Source organism: Platichthys flesus, chromosome 15 (genome assembly GCF_949316205.1).
Source record: "Platichthys flesus chromosome 15, fPlaFle2.1, whole genome shotgun sequence".
In the NCBI taxonomy this organism is placed as follows: Eukaryota; Metazoa; Chordata; class Actinopteri; order Pleuronectiformes; family Pleuronectidae; genus Platichthys; species Platichthys flesus.
Window position 1 is genome coordinate 12,845,192 of NC_084959.1, and position 20,298 is coordinate 12,865,489.

The 20,298-nt window shown below is 45.5% G+C and overlaps 2 protein-coding genes across 2 annotated transcripts in view; both read left to right on the forward strand.

Moving 5' to 3' along the window:
• Positions 1 to 7,252, forward strand: part of LOC133969531 (ephrin type-B receptor 4a-like) — a 39,184-nt gene extending 31,932 nt beyond the window's left edge. The window contains exons 11-17 of the mRNA XM_062406086.1: positions 108 to 224; positions 585 to 832; positions 925 to 1,140; positions 1,356 to 1,505; positions 2,052 to 2,245; positions 2,678 to 2,836; positions 3,798 to 7,252. Coding sequence (XP_062262070.1) covers positions 108 to 224; positions 585 to 832; positions 925 to 1,140; positions 1,356 to 1,505; positions 2,052 to 2,245; positions 2,678 to 2,836; positions 3,798 to 3,906 — 1,193 coding nt within the window. The 3' untranslated portion in view covers positions 3,907 to 7,252. The remainder of the gene's footprint in view (positions 1 to 107; positions 225 to 584; positions 833 to 924; positions 1,141 to 1,355; positions 1,506 to 2,051; positions 2,246 to 2,677; positions 2,837 to 3,797) is intronic.
• Positions 7,253 to 16,633: 9,381 nt separating this feature from the next.
• The window catches only part of LOC133970119 (voltage-gated potassium channel subunit beta-3), a 22,867-nt gene continuing 19,202 nt past the window's right edge, over positions 16,634 to 20,298 (forward strand). The window contains exon 1 of the mRNA XM_062406953.1: positions 16,634 to 17,372. Coding sequence (XP_062262937.1) covers positions 17,077 to 17,372 — 296 coding nt within the window. The 5' untranslated portion in view covers positions 16,634 to 17,076. The remainder of the gene's footprint in view (positions 17,373 to 20,298) is intronic.

Below are 20,298 nucleotides of genomic sequence, written 5' to 3' on the forward strand. Positions count from 1 at the left end.
GTATTCATCAACATCAAGGAAATCACATTAAATATGACAACGCTCTGCTCATAGTTCTCAAACGTTTCTCCTTTTCCTTTCCCACGACTCTGTTTGTCTTTCGCCAGCCGGGGTCAAAGTTTATATCGACCCCTTCACCTACGAGGACCCGAATGAGGCGGTGCGAGAGTTTGCCAAGGAAATCGATGTTTCCTTTGTCAAGATTGAGGAGGTCATCGGTGCCGGTAAGCGCCAACCACATGCTATTTCTCATTATTCATAAACTTTGGACTCACAGACTGAGTTTTTTCTTTTGTTCCCCCCCGAAATAACATTATGAACATATAACTTACAAAGTTAAATTGCTTCTGTGACATTTAAAACCATTGTCTGGGTTCTTTATTAGACAAAAGTCAATATTGGCGAGCAAAAGAAGCAATTAACTGATAAATATGTTAGCTGTATTAGTAGCTCTCGTTCAAACCAAAGGGCACCACTAGCTTCCAGCGGGCTTTAGCGCCACTGGAGATAACTCATGCTCCCAATAAAGTCAGGAGCAGCAAAAGAAAACAGCTTAATGTGTTTATGTGTCTGTTCGGCTGCAGGAGAGTTTGGGGAGGTGTGTCGAGGACGACTGCGAGCTCCGGGGAAAAAGGAAAACTACGTCGCAATAAAGACACTGAAGGGGGGCTACACTGACAAGCAGAGGCGGGACTTCCTGTCCGAGGCGTCCATCATGGGCCAGTTCCAGCATCCCAACATCATCCACCTGGAGGGGATCATCACGGCCAGCTGTCCAGTCATGATCCTCACAGAGTTCATGGAGAACGGAGCTCTGGACTCCTTCCTACGGGTCAGTGTGCGATGAGAGAACACACACACAGTGAAACACGCCACCCACATCACTCCAGCCCTAATGCAAGTGTTCCTCCTCCCCCCCCGTAGCTGAACGACAGCCAGTTCACGCCCATCCAGCTGGTGGGCATGCTGCGCGGCATCGCCTCGGGCATGAAGTACCTGGCAGAGATGAGTTACGTCCACCGGGACCTGGCCGCCCGCAACATCCTGATCAACAGCAACCTGGTGTGCAAGGTGTCCGACTTCGGCTTGTCTCGCTTCCTGCAGGAGAATTCGTCTGACCCGACCTACACCAGCTCTCTGGTGAGTTGACAGTCCTCTTCAGCTATCGCCTGGGCAACCCTTCAATTAATAATGATTTATTCACATGGGAACATATGTTTAAACATGACGTTAAAAAAAAAAACACACTAGACTTAAAGTATTTTTGTCACCCCTTCGCGTGGCTTGTCCCGAGCTCGGCCTGGCTGTGTTCTAGGAAAGTTTTGCAGTATTGACTGTTTTCCTCTTCTGCCCAGGGAGGAAAGATCCCGATTCGCTGGACGGCACCGGAGGCGATCGCCTTCAGAAAGTTTACCTCGGCCTCAGATGTGTGGAGCTACGGCATCGTCATGTGGGAGGTCATGTCTTTTGGAGAGAGGCCGTACTGGGACATGAGCAACCAGGATGTAAGTTCGGGGTTTAGTCGGACACAACATAAAAACTGAGCTTCTCCCAAAACAGCAGCTTGTGTAATGACTTTCAAAAAGCGACTGGCAAAAGCCAATCTGCCAGTTGCAGACGAGTTTTGCAAGTGGATTGAAAGTCACCAGTCGCTGTGTGAACTCATTTAAATGAGTCGCAGGCCGATGGGTCGCAGAAACCTCACAGACCCCGATCCCATTTACAAGCTGCTAAAAATCTCTATTCTTAACAACTGCGATGTCCAATGAAGCGTGTCCCCTCTCCTCCAGCTTGATGCGTCACTCTGTGAGCAGACTGACGCATCAAGCTGAAGAGCAGCAGGATCACCGGGCTTTACCATGTCTCTTGTTGCCAACAGTTGTACAGTGCTAATCTAAGTAGGATTTTCAGCCTTCTCCTCTTCTCTATTTGTTCTTCCCTTTGTACGCGTGCTAATCTTCTGGCCCACCGAGCTACTCGACACTGAATTAAATACCATCATTTAACGCATTGATTTGTATTTCTTTTTTATTCATTCACTTATTCATTAGGTTATCAATGCCATAGAGCAGGACTACAGGCTGCCGCCACCCCCCGACTGCCCCACCCACCTGCACCAGCTGATGTTGGACTGCTGGCAGAAGGACCGCTCTGCACGCCCTCGCTTCACGGACCTCGTCAGCGCCCTGGACAAGCTGATCCGCAATCCCGCATCACTGAAAATAGTCGCCCAGGAGGGAGCAGGGTGAGTGCGCAGATGTGTGTGGTTGATTGACATACAATGAGGTCACGGTGACAGCGAATATGCAGATTGAGAATGAGCAGTAAAAAGAGAGGAACCAGGTTTGTCTCTCCTGATAGTCACGGGACAGACGCCAGACCCTCCTCGTGCCCGATCTTATGTTCCCTCTTAATGTCCTGCTGGGAGCTGTCAGCCTCTTGCTGTGCCCATTTCCCTCCCTCCACATTCTGCCTGGCGGGCTGGTCGCTTACAGCAGAGGAGCCTCCACCCCTGACAAATCCCATTGTTAGTCCCTGTCAGTCACTCACAGTCAGATTATACCCCTGTGTGTCAGCAGGAATGTTGCTGCAGGATATATATGTATAAGCTCCTCACTGTTGTTGTGCTGACAGTGTGTGTAAGTCCTTGCTTTGTCTCCCCTCTCCGCTCCCCCAGGCCGTCCTACAGCCTGCTGGACCAGCGTGCACCTTTAGCCCTCTCGTCGTGCGCCTCGGTGGGGGAATGGCTGAGGGCCATCAAGATGGAGCGCTACGAAGACAGCTTCCTGCAGGCCGGCCTCAGCTCCGTGGACCAGCTGGCCCAGATCACCACACAGTCAGTACCTACTGAGAGTTTTCTTATCTAAAATGAGACTTGCAGTATCGCTGGAGGAGCGTTTTGGCTTCGCCCACAAGGTCAGAGAGCCGGGCCCACTTGTGGTGATTGCAGTAATTAAAGCCTTGCTCACACTTTGGGATTTTCAGCCTGATTTATTCGGTCCGCCCCGAGTTTTTGCAAGCAGCAGACAAAAGTGCTGCTTTCGCTTGATCTCCAGTCGCCATTGGCCGTGTGTTCACTCTTCAAAGACACGATTAGGGGCCATTCGCAGACTCCGATCAGATTTCCAACCTCCAGTCGGAGTAGGTGGCAAATCCAGACAATCAGAGCAAGGGACAGGGTGAAGGTGGTGAGGGTCCAAGTAGGGGGGAGGTGCCCCCTGATTTTAAACTGCACGTGTGTAATCATGGAAATCACAGAAATAACCATGTGCGTGAGGGACATGGTTACAAAGTCAGGGCAGTTTGAATTAACCGCATTGGGCTCAGACAGAAACACGAGGCCTGGCTTGCTCTCTGTTCTTCACCACGGAAGAGTTTCACCTCTCCCCCAGCCGGATGTGTCATTCTGTAGCAGCTTGACACAGGATCAGTCCGATTCTCTTCTCTTATCGTGTTTAAATGTAGCTCAGTGCCCAGATAGGTTTCTCCTGGTGAAAGATGGTGTAGCGGGGGCCCCCCCTGTCACCACTCAGTCATGTAGTATGACCTCACAAACACTGAAAGATTGTCGATAATAAGACAGCAAATCTAGGTGTGTAGTGTGAACTCATCTTAATTTCCTGAAAAACTGACGAATCCCTGAAGTTTGATTTTAAGTTTAATGTGAACGACTAGCAAAGCCCAGAGAGCAAAGATTTCTGGACTGGAATATCCCTTTTATGTCCATTGATTCATATCTTTCATTTCTCTATGTTCTTCCTTCCTAATAAGTCCTTTTCCCCCTCGTCTTTGTTCAGGGATCTCCTCCACATGGGTGTGACTCTGGCCGGCCATCAGAGGAAAATCCTCTCCAGCATCCAGACAATGACCTTTCAAAACAAGAGCACTGCGACGGTGACCTTCTAGCTCACCCCTCACTAACCTGGACGTGACCACCAGCACGCAGGTGCAGCCCATGTACCGAGAGCACTCCGGATCCTCTCCTGTGACCCACTTTGAACACGGACTCCAGGAGAGATTGGCACAATTTATTCATGACCAGGACGGAAAAAAATAACTAGCTCAAGATATCTTTCCCCCAGAGGATGAGAGAGTCGTCTGGAGACTGGCGAGTCCCTGTCACCCACAGTGACCAGGGGGAGAAGCTGATGATTTGCAGAATGACTCATTTTTAAAGTTTGCGCTCAGTGTTTTTATATCCACAAGAGATTAGGGAGTAGACATGCTAAACCAAGTGGAGAGACAGATCAGTGTTTACAAATTCCTCTAGTATCTTGGTGTCCTGAAAACTGGCAGTTGACGGGTCTTCGACCCACAACCCAAAAACATTGCTTCACCAAAGGACACCGAGAAGAAAAAAATACCCGTGACAATTAAAGGATCCATCTGTTTTCATATTGTTGTGTAATTATGAATGAGAACTGCTTTAACTCTGGGTGTCTTACATTAAATCCATCTGGATTACATTACTACTTCCATCACCTGAACATTTTAACAGTCGGATTGTACTTTTTCTTCCATTTGATTTCAACATTACCTCTTTGCTCAGGTGTGATGTGTGATGCAGACTCTGGAGAGTGCTGAACTCGTCCTAATCAGACTCCTCTCATCTTCCTCAGTCTGGCTCTCCCCTCTCCAGGCTCAGCAGCCAGTGAGGAGCGGGGAGACACACGACACATATCAGCACTTTCATCATATCAGACTTCATTCTAATCTCTTAAGTAACTCCACGCTTCTCACTCGGAGTGTGTTGGGTTATTTCCACTGCCTGTGATTCTGCCGGCAGCTCCGTTTTTTATTATAATCAGACTGAACAAAGGACCAAGTGGACTCAGAGACCAGAGAACACTGTCGAATTGGTTTTCTTTACCAAGGAAGCAATCTGACCTCGCACATGTTTTGACTAATACAATTTCAAAACTCTGTATTCTCCATCTTCCAGTGCCATTCAGTCATCTTTGTGGACTTAAATGCCAATTTTTTTAAAGCAAAAATCTCGTGGGTGATTCATGTTAATGTGCCCTAAAGGGTTTGCTTTGACATTTTGAAGTTTAGCGTAGATATTTTCCTTCATCCGATGTTTGTCATGCCGTCTGTGAAATGTTTCTGCTCTTGCTCAGCTAGCTGTACAAACATTGTTTCCTGACACCCAGATTGGGTAACGGTTTAGCTTTCTGTCAGCAGTATCCATTGGTTTCAGGCTGGAATGCTAACAACACTGCTGAGCTCCTATTTGATTAGCAGAGCAGTCCCCCCCCTTCACATTATTACATGTGCTTGGTGGGGAAGAATAATGGACTGGAGTTCAAAATGTCAAAGTATTTCCCAAAGACTTTGCATCTCTTGAAGGATAATACCAGCCTTTTTGACATTTGGGTCAGGTGTAATTTCCCCCGGGTGGCTCCCAGACCTGCAGTGAATCAGGAAAATGGAGCTTAAGCAGCCACTTTGGATACAAAATGCATTGCAACACTCTTCTCAGTAGTTTCCTTCTTGTGCCAGTGTGTATTTTTTTTTCTTTAAGCTCTGTTTTGTGGTTGATCGTTCTGTTAACTTTCTTTTTTCCCATTCAGACTTTTTTTTATGGGTTTTAAGAGGTTTAAGGTGCAATTTTCACGCATTTATGTCCAATCAAATGTGAGGAGTAGCGTAGATTCAAATCCACTGAATGCACACCAAAGGTTTTGTGATGTAATGTTCGCAGCACATGCTAACTTAAAGCAACACTGTGTAACTTTTAGTGAGAAATAGCACCCTCTGTAGGCACATGCGATAATTAATTATGTTAGGTGTTGTGTCCAAGAGACTGAGTGGTTTTCATGCAGAGAAAAACCAAAGCCTATCAATTTTTTGTTGAGCGGAGCTCTGATTGTGTTGTACCACTCACTGAACTGAACCACAACAGAACGGTGGACATTGTTCAATTCAACTTTATTTGTATAGCGCCAAATCATAATCAAGACACTTTACATAGAAGGTCAGGAACCTTAAAAATCCTAGAAACAGTTCCCACAATGAGCAGCACGTAGGCAGCTGTGGGGAGAAAAAACTCATTAACTGGAAGAAACATCCAGCAGAATCAATGTGGGCGGTCATCTGCCTTGACCGGTTAGGGTGAAACTGGGGGGGAGACGAGAAATGGGTGGAAAAGAGGGGAGAGAAGAGAGAGAGATGGGGGAGGGGGAAGAAAGAGAGGAGAGAGAGACCAGGAACAGTTGTGCACCATCAGGTTTCAGCTCAAACTAGTTATGATGAAAACAATAAGAGTGTAAAGATGTTATTAATGATAGCAACAGCAATTCACGTATGATATAATAATAACATTACCCATGAACCATAAGTGCTCCACCAAACTGTGCTCAGAATCCTTTATATTCTAAAAGTTTACACGCTGGATGTTGGAGATTAACACTGTTTTGTAATTACTTCTACTGTAGTTGTAATTATATGTACAGTGCAGCATCACTCTTGAACTTGCCGTGTCTAAATATGACTTTTTAAACTGCGACTATCAGTCTGCAATCTCTGAGCCCATTGGCTATTCTATGGCGGCTAATCATGAATGACATTGTTTACAGTCTTATTAGTTTCTTTTATCACTTTTTATATGTGTCTTAGATCCAGATGACATTTTTTGCTAAACCCTATTAACACAGATCCGCATATGAATGCAGATAAATTAAAAAGCCAGATATATTCCAGCCAATGTGTTCTGCCACATGGTCTGTTTACAATCTGCCAACCAAAGCCGGCTCAAACGTGATTGGTCCAAATAGCCTTACCGGTTCCGTGCCGCATTCCCAGTGTCGCAGGAGATCCCACCTGCTCACCGAGGTTACACAAAACAAGCATTCAGGGTGAGGCGTAGGGATGAAGGTGGCACCGTTCAGTGTACCATCAAATTCATTTTGGTGCTGCTACTTTAAGGTGAAAAAGTTACATAGTGTTGCTTTAAAGTGATTGTGCTGCTACCAAATGTGATCAAAATGCGTGTGATGCCAAAATCACCCATTCTCTTCCTTTTTGCAACACAAATTGCTGTCAGGCCTTAATCAAAAACACTGGTATTGTCGCGCAAGAGTGCGAGCGATTCCCTCAAGGATTATGGGAAATGCGGTCCTCATATTGAAGATCTCAGTTAAACTATGAAAATCATGAATAGATTGAAAAAAAGTATGTTTTGATTACCATCCTGTGTGTACGCTAATCTGTATTCAGTATTCATAATAAAGATGCACAGCAGTGATTATCACCATGGACTCGATTCTTTCAGCTTCTTTTGAATGTGAGAAGCGCAAAGACATACAGAAGCATGAATATACATCATAAGTCATTGCATAGAAAAGGAAGTCCCTATTTGACCTCACAGCATGAAATCTACCCGTCTTGTGACTTCAGTCCGGAATCAAACGATGGCTCACCACCAAGCCGCTCCGGCGTTATCATCGCACAAGGACGTTTCTGGATTTCCTCAAAAACTTTCTTTAACTGAGTTTTTTTTTTTTATCGGTGCTTACAGGTTGCACCAAACAGAGTGGTCCTTGGTTGTCGTGTTCTTATCTGGGGTTAGATAAGGCCTCTGCCTGGTCTGTCAAACATCACAGCACAAACGTGGAAGTAAAACATCTCAACGGGGGGAGTTGTTTTTTCCCCTTTTCTGTCGTCTCTGTGGATTTCTGTCGCGAGTCTTTCATCAATCCCATCGCCCCATTTATTCAGAATGAGAAGGGAACCTGAGACCGCCAGGGCGAGAGTCGTACCTCAGTCTCCATTCTTGTTTTGCAGCTTTGCCGTCTCGCAGCAACTCCTCCTGCCTTCTGTTCCTCCAGAGACACTTCTTTTTGAATTTTTTACCCCCGAGGGCCTTGGAGCTTGTCCTCTCCTATGTTTCCCTTCCTGGTCCTCAGCCCTTTTTAATCATGAAGAGATGTTCTTTTCTTCTCCTGTGCCTCGGGCTGAGAGCAGCTTATAGCGCAGCATAAGCTTAAACTCTCCCTCCCTCACACATACACACACACACACACACACACACACACACACACACACACAAACACACACACTTCCTTTCTCTCTCCTTCTATCTCCAAAGCTACTTTAAGCATGCAGGCAGGCTAAGCAGCCGGGGCTTGAAGTCAGTATTTAGATTCATTGATTAATGCACTTTGAGTATCTCTGTGTTAGTGACTCATTACTCTTGTTCTGTTGCTCTCGTGTGGTCCACAAATTACAGACGTGCACAAGTGCAGCTTCTATGTGGCGGAGATAAAATAGCAACGATTAACAATTCTTCCTCCGAGTATTCCTTAACTCTGCAGAGTGCTTCACTTTGTATGAATCTCTTTTTTCTTCATTTGGGTGTTTGAAAGCGAGAGCTGGGCATTCACTTCAGCTTTCTACCTCTGTCACTGCTCTGCGTGACCCCTGACCCCCGGCGTATAGTACAAATTCTAGGCTCAGCTTTGTCTGCATTTCTGAATGGCCATTCATTAGGGCCGCTGTCGAGTCGGGAGAGAGCGGAGCGGGCCCGCCAGGTTTTTAGCATTTGGTGGGATTGTGTCATTCCCCTCGCATTCCTGTGTTCATTCAAGTGTGGAGAGCGGGCGGGTGTGTGTGTGTGGGTGGGTGCATGGCCGTGGTGGATGGGGGTTAACCAGTGGGACAGGTACCTGTGTGTTTGAAAACAGAGGGGGGGCAGGGTGAATGTGATGTGGAATGGTTTCAGTCCGTCTGGTGCAGTAAACACGGCGGAGAGTCAGAGTGTGATCCTGCATTAAACGTGTCTTGATTGACGACGGAGTCCACCGAGAGTTTTGCGCTTCCATAAATTTGAGGGGGCTCACAAGAGACCGATTAATTGTCAAATTCCAAACAGCTGAATTTTAGTTCCAAGTATGGGTCAAACTGGATCACGCAATTCCCGTAATGCAACTCAATGCCATCTGTTGTTTGATTCATTTTTCCAAACCTTCTCCAGTTTGTGATGCAGGTCTTCTGTTAGAAAATATATTTATGTCTCAAACCTAAATCATGTCAAACTTGACGACTTCAGCGTCGGGGTTATTTATGCTTTAACAGATGAGCGGTGTCATTCTGCTCCGACATCCATCCGTCAAGGAGATTATGTTTTCGTCTGCATTTGTTTGTTTGTTTGAAGGATTACACCCAAACTACTGGAAAGATGTGGTTTGGATCAGGAAAGAAGCCATAAAATTGTGGTGTGGATCAAGATTTTCCAGGATTTTAGAGAGAATAACTCATGGAACTTGTTAAAAAAAATCTGTCTTTTTAGGGGACTGATATTTATGTGTGCTCATTTTGGTGCAGATCCAAATAAAAATGTGGATCAAGTGAATTTGAATGTGGTTTCATAAGGGGACCGTCGGGCCTCGTTTGAGCTATGCCTTCTACTCAGCTCCAATTTAGTTTTTTACTTTATTTAGTCAGTAGAATTAATACAGTCCTTTACAAAGTAGATACACTTTTCCACATTCACTTCTCTATCTATTTATTTTAGATATTCCATGTAATAAAGACATAAAAGTGAAAAAAAGAAAACAATCAAAAGACAACAACAGTTGACAAGACAAACATTTGTTTTTCTGTATTTTGGCACTTTGTTATTGATGTGAGTTTCCAAGGTGACCCCCACAAGTGCAGTCTCAGGAACCCCTCCCACCGACGGAGCTGCGTCCAATGATTGATCTTCACAAGGGAAACACTACATATGCATTTGAAAGTGTGCCCCATTCTCCCTGTATTGGAATGATCATCATATCTTATCACTCTACATTTGAGTGTGACCCTTATGGATAGAGCTGTAAGAACTTCTGCTCTCCAATGTGGTCTGAGGACATATCTATCAGATTGTTTCCAGTGTACCACCACCTCTAATACTGTTCCTAAGCCAGCTGAATCGTAAAGTTGTTGGAATGCCCCTTTAACATGTAAAAGAGGATTCTTTTTTTTCGGACTGATTTAATGCTTTCTTTTGGAATCTGCAGAGTTGCTTTCGATTTTCCCGTGCAGCAGCGGCTCGGAGCTGGAAAGTCAGATGTGAGATTGTCGCTCCTGTGCCAAGTCTTCCCTCCCGGAGAGGACCAGCAGACGATCTGATTCCAAATGGCCCAGCATTTTCCTGGTGAAAATCCACCCAGCAGCCAGCTGAGATTATTTTTCAGCTGTGCACGCCGTGTGATGGTGTGGACAGATAGGAGGCACACTGCGCTCCCGCTCTGTCTTGTCTATCGAATGTGATGGCTGGGAAAAGTTGTCGCTCCCCGCTGCTCTACAATACATCTGTTGACTTTGCTGCAAGCCTGTGACAGACCATTGCTGTAAATACGACTTAGCTGACCCACCTGATCAAATATAGGGTTGTGAGAGTGTGGTTATTCCACCGTGCTGCAGTGCAGTTTGACGTGGAATTAGTCTTGTACTTTTCATTATGAGCCTAATCCACTTAATTCAACGTAAACCCCTCGGATGACGGGCCCCTTCTGTCCCTTAGTGTTATTCTTTATTTGTTGCAGCAGGGGTAATTCAAATATTGGGACATTATTCACTTCTTTGTGAGGCTGTCACGCTCAAAATCAATGTCACTTCTGGATCATCTCCATTCATTATCATTATTTGAAATGTCTGCATCAGAAATTGAGGAATGTATTTTGGCCCCAGCCACAGTTATGGATCCATGTTCCTCCTGCTCCTCTGTGCTGCTGTTTGCTCATAAAAATGGATCATTCTCCGAGCCAAATGGTTTGTCGATATATACATTATGACTCCAAAACAGCCATAAGTCACATGTAATAGCAGGTATCCACTTCTCCTTCATCAGGCTTCAAAGAACACATCATCATATCATGTTTTTCGACTGAGGCGTTAGCGGCTTGAAGAATGTGAATATGGACGTCAACACCTCCAGGACGAGAGACCGGCCCCTGCAGAGGTGTTTTGCTGGTTCCTGCTCTGTCTCAACTTTCAGCATGCACACACACACGCACACACACACACACACACGCACACAAACATACACACAAACGCACGCACAGCAGCCATCCATCTCCCCAGTGGCAGCCTTTTGTTTTCCACGCCGCCAAGATGTGCTCGTTGCCTTCTGTGAGGAAATGAAAGGAGTGTGACCTTCTTGCTTCTCATCCTCTCCCTGTGATTCACCCATATTCTGAAACTCGATCCACATGAGTCAGGGTCCGGTTTACGCAAGGGGGGGAATTTGAAGTAGAAGAAAAAATATCCAATTGCGGCACAAGTCGAAATGAAGAAGTTGACACGCTTTGTCTGTGCGTGTGTGTCTGAAGTATGAGGTATGGCAAACATTGTGTTAAAGATGTTCCTGCTCAGCGTGATTGATCACCATATGGGTTATTGAACTCAGATTGATGAGTTCACGCCACGGTGTTGTGCTTAACCTCTCTCCCAGGCCTCACCTCCAGGTCCTAACTCAGCCCCGGCTCCCTCTCGCCCCCTGAACCCCAACACTGTAAATCTTAGCCATCAGTGGAAAAAATGTGTGTCCACCAAAAGTCATCTGGTCAACAAACTGAGACGCGGAGTGTTTTCACCAGGCTCCCTCTTTAATCAGGCAAAAGTTTATAACAGTTCTAGGGTTTGGGGAAACTACCAAACCTCTTTTTTAAACATTTCATCTGTTTTTTTCCCCTTTTCCACAGTAAAATCTTCAGCTCTGTCTGATTTTCATGAACACAGTGGAGTCAGCGGCTCATATTTGTATTGCGGTCGTTTAGCTGTTTACTTTTACGAGACGTTTCTTCTTGTTTGTCTGAATGTGAATTGTTCTTGGGCGAGCAGCAGCCCTCATTGAGCAATTTTCAAACATGTTCGTCCAGCAAATGAGTAAAAAAGCACTGAAGAGTCAAACAATCATACACACAAGTTGCTGCACTTTCTCACTAGGTATAGGGACACATAAAGTTGAACTTTTTGAGTGACACACACACACACACACACACACACACACACACACACACACACACACACACACACACATCCATTGTTCGCTTGTGGCCCCTCAAACCCTCCTCCTTTGCATAAATGACACTCCATCCCACCGGTTGATTATACTGTAAAAACATGACCACTCACGTTCGGGGCTGACCCCATGAGCAAACTGTGTTTCTTAGGCTCACATAATGACAGTCCGCAGGGCGATCAGGACTCTGTCTCTCTCTCTCGCACTCTCTCTCTTTCTGTGTGTGTGTGGTCCAGGTATTACTCATGTTGTGAGGACATAAATCTGTTTACATGGTCACATTATTATGGACTTGCCGTCCTTATGGGGACAAAAAGCACGTCCCCATAATGTAAATCACACAATTTTAAGGTTAAGACATGTTTTAATGTTCGGTTTAGGCTAAGGTTAAGGCTGTGCAGAGCTTTCTGAGGGTTAAGTGTTGCTTTTAGGATTAGGTTTACGTTAGGCATTTAGTTTTGATGGTGAAGGTTAGGTTAAGGGGCTAGGCAATGCATTATACCTATGAGTGTCCCCACTATGATGGAAGTACAAGGGTGTGTGTGTGTCTTGCTATAGGTCCCTGCACCTTTGTTCACCATGTGGAGAGTCGTCCTCTAAGAAATCTGAGGAGGGAGCATATGGATATGATTTAACCATCATCTGGACGCAATACAACAAGGTTTACAAAGTATGAGTAAGTGTCTCTCTGTGTGTGTGTGTGTGTGTGTGTGTGTGTGTGTGTGTGTGTGTGTGTGTGTACGCATGAATGTGATCAGATTATAGAAATGAAATAACTGTAATCAACACTGGACAGGTTCCAATTTTACACAGCTCATATACAATGATATGCTATGCAAATCCAACCAGCCCCTTTTCCAAATATATATTATACCCAGAATAGGAGGATTACCCCCGCACACACACACACACACACACACACACACACACACAGACACACACGCACACACACAAGCACTTACGCACGCACTCTCTCTCTCACACACACACACATACACACACACCTGATAGAGGAACTGGGATTATTTGCTGTGTCACTGGCGCCCTCTAGTGTGTAGAATGTGTGGTGTGGTCTGTTTATTCTGGACATCATTTGTTTTAGTTCACGTGTATTTTCATGTTTTGACTCCCGCCTACAGACTCCCTTGTGGTTTACAGAAGAAACACCGGAGGAGCTTTAAATGTGAGATACCTGTGTGGCCCTGCTGCATATATGTGCACATATATCATCCATGGACGCAGGCTCCTGTGTGTGTGTGTGTGTGTGTGTGTGTGTGTGTGTGTGTGTGTGTGCACAGAGAAGTTGAGCAGGGCATGCAGCAGCCTGATGAGGATATTTTGATCGGAGCCATCAGTGCAACCCCACGTCCAGAAAACCTGCTGTCCGAATCCACGAGCTCGGACGTGTCGCGTCTCCAGGAACGCATTTTTTCCTCCGTGCTCAATGAGCTCTCCAAAAATAAACCTTCAGCTTGGTGCGCAGCTGCAGCCATGCGTCATTGCCTTCATATGTGCATTATGAAAATGGGGCAGGATCGTCGATGTTAGTGTGAGCGTGTGTGTGTGTGTGTGTGTGTGTGCGTGTGTGTGAGTGAGGGCTTGTGATGTGGGAGTGCACAGCTCCTCTGGAGTAATTACACGTTCTGTCAGACACAGGACTGATCTATAATCCATTACCTGCATCTGTGTGTAACCCTAACTCGTGCACGAGCTTGATGGATGCAGCGTGCCACGGCATCTTTTTTTTATTTAAAACATCGATGACAGCGTCTGTCTCACATCACAGAGAGGAGTCGCCTCTAAACTGAGCTTTCATAACTTTGGATCGACCGGCAAGGGGCGCTGTCACCCATCTGCGCTACTCTGTCGCCCCCTGGAAGTCAAGAGAGGGTGGTGCACGAGTAAAGGAAACGCAGAGTCATGTTTTGCTTGGGCGGCCGTGCACGAAAGCACGAACACATACACCAACCAGAGTCTTGTCTCCATGACTTCAGAGGACATTACATTAACTGTAATTTGGTTTCTTGGAGACTTACTCCAGCCTCAACTATAGTTTTTACCTGCCTAACCTTAACCCTTACCTTTACCCTGAACCAAGCACCAACCCTTACCTAACCCTGACCTAACCCTAACCCTAACCTTAAAAAATGTCTTCACCTATAAAATGTAATGATTTATGGTATGGGGACTTTTTGCTCTCGTAAGGACGATGGACACACCCCCACACACAATCTGCACACCCCTGCACATTGTCACTATTGCCTAATAAACACAGTTTTCTTGTTGGGTCCCTACTGAACCAAGTGGTTGTCTCTTTACAGTAAAACCAGCTGGTCTGATGGAGTGTCATTTATCCCAAACAGGCAGGTTGAGGCAGCGTGGTCCAGTACAACCAGACCTCAACAATTGTGTCTTATCTTGATACAGATCATTCTTTAGCTGTAATTACATTTTTGGGAGCCACTATTATAAATTATGCTGTCTTATGACATTGTCTTATGACAAGCGCATTATAAGCTATAGCTTGAGACATTGTCTTATGACAAGCGCATTATAAGCTTTGACTTGAGACAGGGTTAGAGGTGTGACCTGGGCAGGTTACCAGTGTATCACTGGGATGACACACAGAGACAAACAACCATTCAAATTCACCCCTTCAGGCAATTAAGAATCTCTGATACTCTTCGGAGAGGAAGTTCCCGGAGCATCTCCACAAAGACACAGGTAGAAGATGCAAACCCCACACAGAAATGACAAGAGTTCTCGATGCGGGACCGAACCCACAACGTTCCTGCTGTGAGGCTACAGCCACTGTATCAACGTGCTGTACAGAGCCGCACAATCTACTTTGTTGTTTAACCACCCGCATTGGACTTGATTCATTTTCAAACAGCCTCTCGGTGTGATTTGCCACCCTGACTGTTACAGACTGTTCCTTAGCCAGCGCTCTCAAAGTTGCAGTAAAATAAATCTGACACTCTTTAGTGCAGCAGTGTATAAAGGTGCTGGAGGGTGAGTAACACAGCCTGAACAGTGGTGACCCACAGTAACTTGTGATTAAAAAAGTCTCCATCAGCAGTACACACTCCTCTCCCTAACAGCAGAGCTCGCCGCCCTCTCATCCCCGTACAGTATGTACACTGGGCAAAAATAGCAGCACTCCATCTTGTTTTTGTTCTATACTCCCTCGCCATACCTTACTACACTATATTGTCGGACTGACATTGCAGAGTTACGCAACAGATCACTAAAAACAAACTCCACTGTTCCAGTTCAGATATCTGTCAGTTACGCAATGTGGACACCAGGAACCCTCGCAGATATGAAAGCGTATATATTTCCACATCCACTCCTTCTTGATCCGACCCGTGCATCAAAATAATCCCAATACCAATGGCGGCTTCCTCCGTGCGCCTGGACACCCCCGAGGTTGTAATTTACACTGGAGATCAGGACTGACCTCCGCCAGCTGCCCGTGTGACTGTGGTCACTCGAAACAGCGATTATAGCTGCAACTTAATCCCAGATGATCTCTGCTTCTAAGAGCCACTGCGGCAGAGGTGGGGCGGGGCGTGGTTTAGTTTGGACAGCAGGGACCTGGACAGCCATGACAGCTGGAAGATGAAGGAGGTCAGAAGCGGTCGCACAGATGCATGAATGGATTCTCAGACAGTCAATGAGCTTGACCTTTGGGTACTTGTGTACATCCATTCGTCAATTAAGCCATTGATAGATATTTAATCCTATGTATACAACCTTTAACCCATGGTGTGTAAGAAAACCCGAATCTCAAACGTGAATCAATCTGATTGGTTTATTTTTTACCCTAGGGGGTTGAAACAATGCACAGTTGTGGTGGGAGAGAGTGAAGTCATTATCTTCATGGAAGATTCAGATCACAGTGTTAGATCTTTAAATTCCCATTTGATCAGTATATGCATGTGGTAGATTAAGAGGTCAATGACTATGCATATACTGTTGAGAAGAAAATCCTCCCCATCAACATCATCGTCTCCCTGAACTGAAGCTTCCCATTTTTCACTTTTTTCTCCATCTGGCGGCTGTGGCTTAGGAGGTAGAGTTGGTCGTCCACTCACCAGAAGGTGTCAGCGGTTCGATCCCGAGCTCAGCCAGTCCGTGTGCCAAAGTGTTCGCAAAACTGTACTGTAAATTGGTTTGAGTAGGAAAGTGCTCTATAAATACAAACCCTTAACTTTTTTTCATTTTATCTCTAAGACGACGTCCTCTCCTTTTCACAGACAGTAAATGATATGAGTTCAGAGCTTCACAGGTTCTGTGCTTCTTCATGGTTTGTAGGAAAAACAGACACTTGGGGGTTTGGCCCTACAACAAAACGCGGCACTGGGCTGAAGCCGGCACCAGGCTTTTGGGAGGACGCCAATCGCCTTTATTTCGACTCAACAGGAGCTGGGAGGCGGTGGGGCTGTTGGTCGAGATGAAGTTTGAAGATCGACTAATCACATGTGCATGTAGACAAAATAATCTGACTGCAGAGTGTCTGCGTAAAAGCTCTGAGAGCTGAACTCTCGCAGCCTCGACTGACTCCGATTATATCGCAGCCACAGAAGAACAGATACTTCATCCGGGCGTTCACTTAATCTCGACAAATGTAAGCTGTTGGGGCATCAACACAAATCCCTCCTTTGAGAGATAAAGAGAGAAAGATGCTGATTGCTTTTCCCGACCATTTTCACTCAAACGAGCACCTCACACCAGCAGGAGTCATCGTCTGTGACTGGGCGTTGCTGCTGACATGTTGGGACGGGCTTTGTTTTTTTTGGGATTGAGACACTCCACAAAGGAGCAATCAGGACCTTTTGATATTTTACAGGTGCTTTAAGTTCCCGTCTCCAGCGGTTTGATGTCTGGCATCCTTGGGACCGGATGCTTCAAATCTCCATGAGTCTCTTATCAAAATAGCTCTGCCTTGTTGTTTTTTTTTTCTAAGGCAGGAGCTGCTTTCGCCTAAAGTAGACTTAGAAAGGTAAGAACCGAGCAACGGAGGGGAACGATTTTCCTCAGCTCCTGCACCTGACTCCCAGATAACAATGTTCGCCAGCCGTGGTGGTTCCGGAGGGGGAAAGGGGGGGAAGTACTCGGTGGAGGACCTGTACGGCTTCAGCAAGAAGCCCAAGGCGTCGTCCTCCTCAGGGAGCATCGTGGCCAAGTCTGGAGCCCGGAGCAGCAAGACGTCGGACGAGAGGACGGAGTCTGAGGCCCTGGCTTCACAGATCCTGGAGGCGGCCCACAGGCTGGTGGAGCGCCGCCGACTGGAGCTCTACCTGAGGGAGTGTGGCCTCTCGCTGGCCGAGTGCGAGGCTGGGCGCTCCGCCATGACATACAGGTGAGAGGGACGCAGGCAGGGCAAGCCGTGAGATCAGGAGGTGTCTTCAAATGTTCGAATGGCAAGTGCTGCAAAGTTAGGTGAAATCATAATGTTGCTTTAGTGAAAATGAAAATAAATAATGGAATCTAAAAGAACACACAGCCATATATAGACATGATAGCCAAACCTGCTGACTTTATACTGTAGCCACTTTGATTATCAGCGGCTTCTAAAGAGAGACCGCAGAACAAACAAAAAACATTCAGCTTTGTAGACGGAGAGCATCTGACCCTCCTGAGCACCAAAACCATCTTTCTAAAAAACATGATTAATAATTCTCCAATTTATCACTAATGCACGAAAGTAGTTGAGCATTTGAAGAGGACTGCGACCGGTGGCAGTGAGCAGAGACATCTTTCAAGTTTGAGGGGGGAAAATAGAAAAGAGAAAGAAATATATTTGGAGTGGCTCTTTCTGTTTTTTTTTTTTTTTTACCAGTGACCTAGAAAGAAATATGAGGCGTCTGACGAGATTTCAAAAGCAACTGCAGTGCTGAATAAACGTGGCTGGACCGCAGACTCATCTGGCTGTTCCGGCTCACTAATGTTAATGCGTAATGCAGGGAACTTTGAATGAGACTTTTACAACAGCCATTGTCTATTGTCGACCTCCTAAAGACAGCCTGACGGGGCCGACATCAGTGGGGCAGAAGTTTAGGGTTAACGATGCATGATCTGACAGCAGGGGACAGACTCTGGGTTGTTACAGGGCTTTTTCTAAAACAACACTCTATTATGGGAGCGCCAGAGTTCTCACAATTTCACATTAGCGCGAGTTCTGTTGATCATACTTCAATGTGTTTCATATGTGTTGCATATTCATACATTTACACATGTTACAGTGCCTCAGTTGTAGGTTTTGGGGATAAAGCCGTTGCCATGAAATCCATTTTCACTGACAAATTTAGCTATGAAACTAAAAGTAGGGCATGTGTTTCCGCAGAACCCCCCAAAAATACGCAAGATATTGTTTCATATTTCATCATCTTTGATTTGTGCATGCTCAAGAATATCATTGGTTTATTTGTGGGTGTCTCTTATTATTCATTGGCTGCTGAAAATATTAATGCAGTCTGTTTAGGAAACAGGGTTTTTGTGATTCAGTACGGAATTTAATCTAATGCTCTTCTGTAGCTCAGGACAGCAGTCATTAAGACATCAGTAAAGTTGCCTCTAGGTGGCAGCGTCACCTTTGAAGACAAGTCAGCCCTCTGGCACTTTGATTCAAAAGCAGACAAGGAACGAAATCTGCAGCTAACTGTGTGTCATCAGAATGAACCAGTGACAGAAAGCAGATGAAGAACTCCCTGCAGCATTTTCTAACAGCATGCATGGGATCTGTGAACTATAGTAAAGTTGTCCCACACACACACAACCACACACACACACACACACACACACACACAGTATGATTCAGCTCTTCTTCTTTCTTCTGTGTCTTCAGTCGCAGCAATTTCAGTGTGTGTGCGTGTGTGTATGTGTGTGTTAGCTGTGGGTAATTTGTGTAATGATGCAGCAGCTCCAAACCTCCTCATGACTGAAATTGATTACTTGTAATCAACACAACAGCTCGGCTCCTCTTCTAATTTGCAGGGTTTTTCTGGAAACAACGATTTCCCGACACACCCGCTCATCTCCTGAGTGCAGAGCAGATTTTGGGGAAGAGGGACGGATGCTTTAAATGTTGACAAGCAGAACAGAAGGGCCAAAGGCGTGCACCTGCTCATGAAGTAAAGCTTCGAGGATGGACATTGATTAACACAATGTGTTGCACAGAGTCTGAATTTGAGTTAAGTCATAAAACAGTGAATTAAGATATTCTGTCCAGGGGTGGATCCAGGGGTGGTTCAAGAGGGGCACTAGCCCTAGCTGATATCCTGTAACTAGTGCTTTTTCAAAAATAAATGTCACTTACCAACAATATCAACAATAAATATGGCATTCTGTTGAGACATTTTTTTTCTAAGCTTTTTTTAAGTCAACAAGGGGTGCCTTAAATGTGCAAGTTACTGAATAAGGACTTGTGAAGGTAGGTTAGACCCCCGACCTAGAGAAATGGTGGATACGCATCTGCATCTGCCTGTCCTCCCTTTATGAATAACTTCAAGATGAACCAACACCTTAAGGAAGACAACATCTCTGAGAGAAAACTTCAGTGCTGCAGTTCCACGGAGTATAAACGCCTTCAGCTTTCTTGAACTATGTGCACATTTCACAAAGGGCCACTCCGCGAACAATACCCAGCACTCTTCACTCTTCACTGCTTTCGTACAAGGAAGTCAAAACCAGCTGTTCAAATCTCTGCAGCCCTCAGATAAAGGACAATGTGCCACTGTTTCTTACTCCCTCTATATTTCTACATTTAAACCAATATATTTTTACCATCTGTTAGTGTGAATGTACAAAAGAAAAAAAGAAAAGAATCATGGCTACATGAATTACAGAGAGGATCAGGCATAGGGAAATGAGCCAGTGCATTTTATTGAGGATCACCCACTGGAGACGTGCTTTGACATGAGTTTTGTTGCTGAGATTGATGGTGGACTTGCACGTTGAGCCTTTCAAGGACGTTCTCATTATACAATCTGTTGCATGAAGCATCTCGATGAGAAACATGGTCAACTACTCTCTCATTTCCTGAGATCTCGGTTTAACGAGACATTCATGTTTGCGTAAAAGTGAATACGTGTTTCAAAGGACGAGCTCAGATTTGAGCTTTAAGATGGAGCAGCTGCTTTGTGAGAGTGAATCGAAGCCTTAGATTAAAATGTATTCAAACTAACTGGATGAAGGTGGGGATACCTTGGAGTGAGTGAGGTGATTCTTGGAAAATGTAATGATGAGAATGTCGATGTGACATCAAAAAGGCTGGTAATGAATGTGCT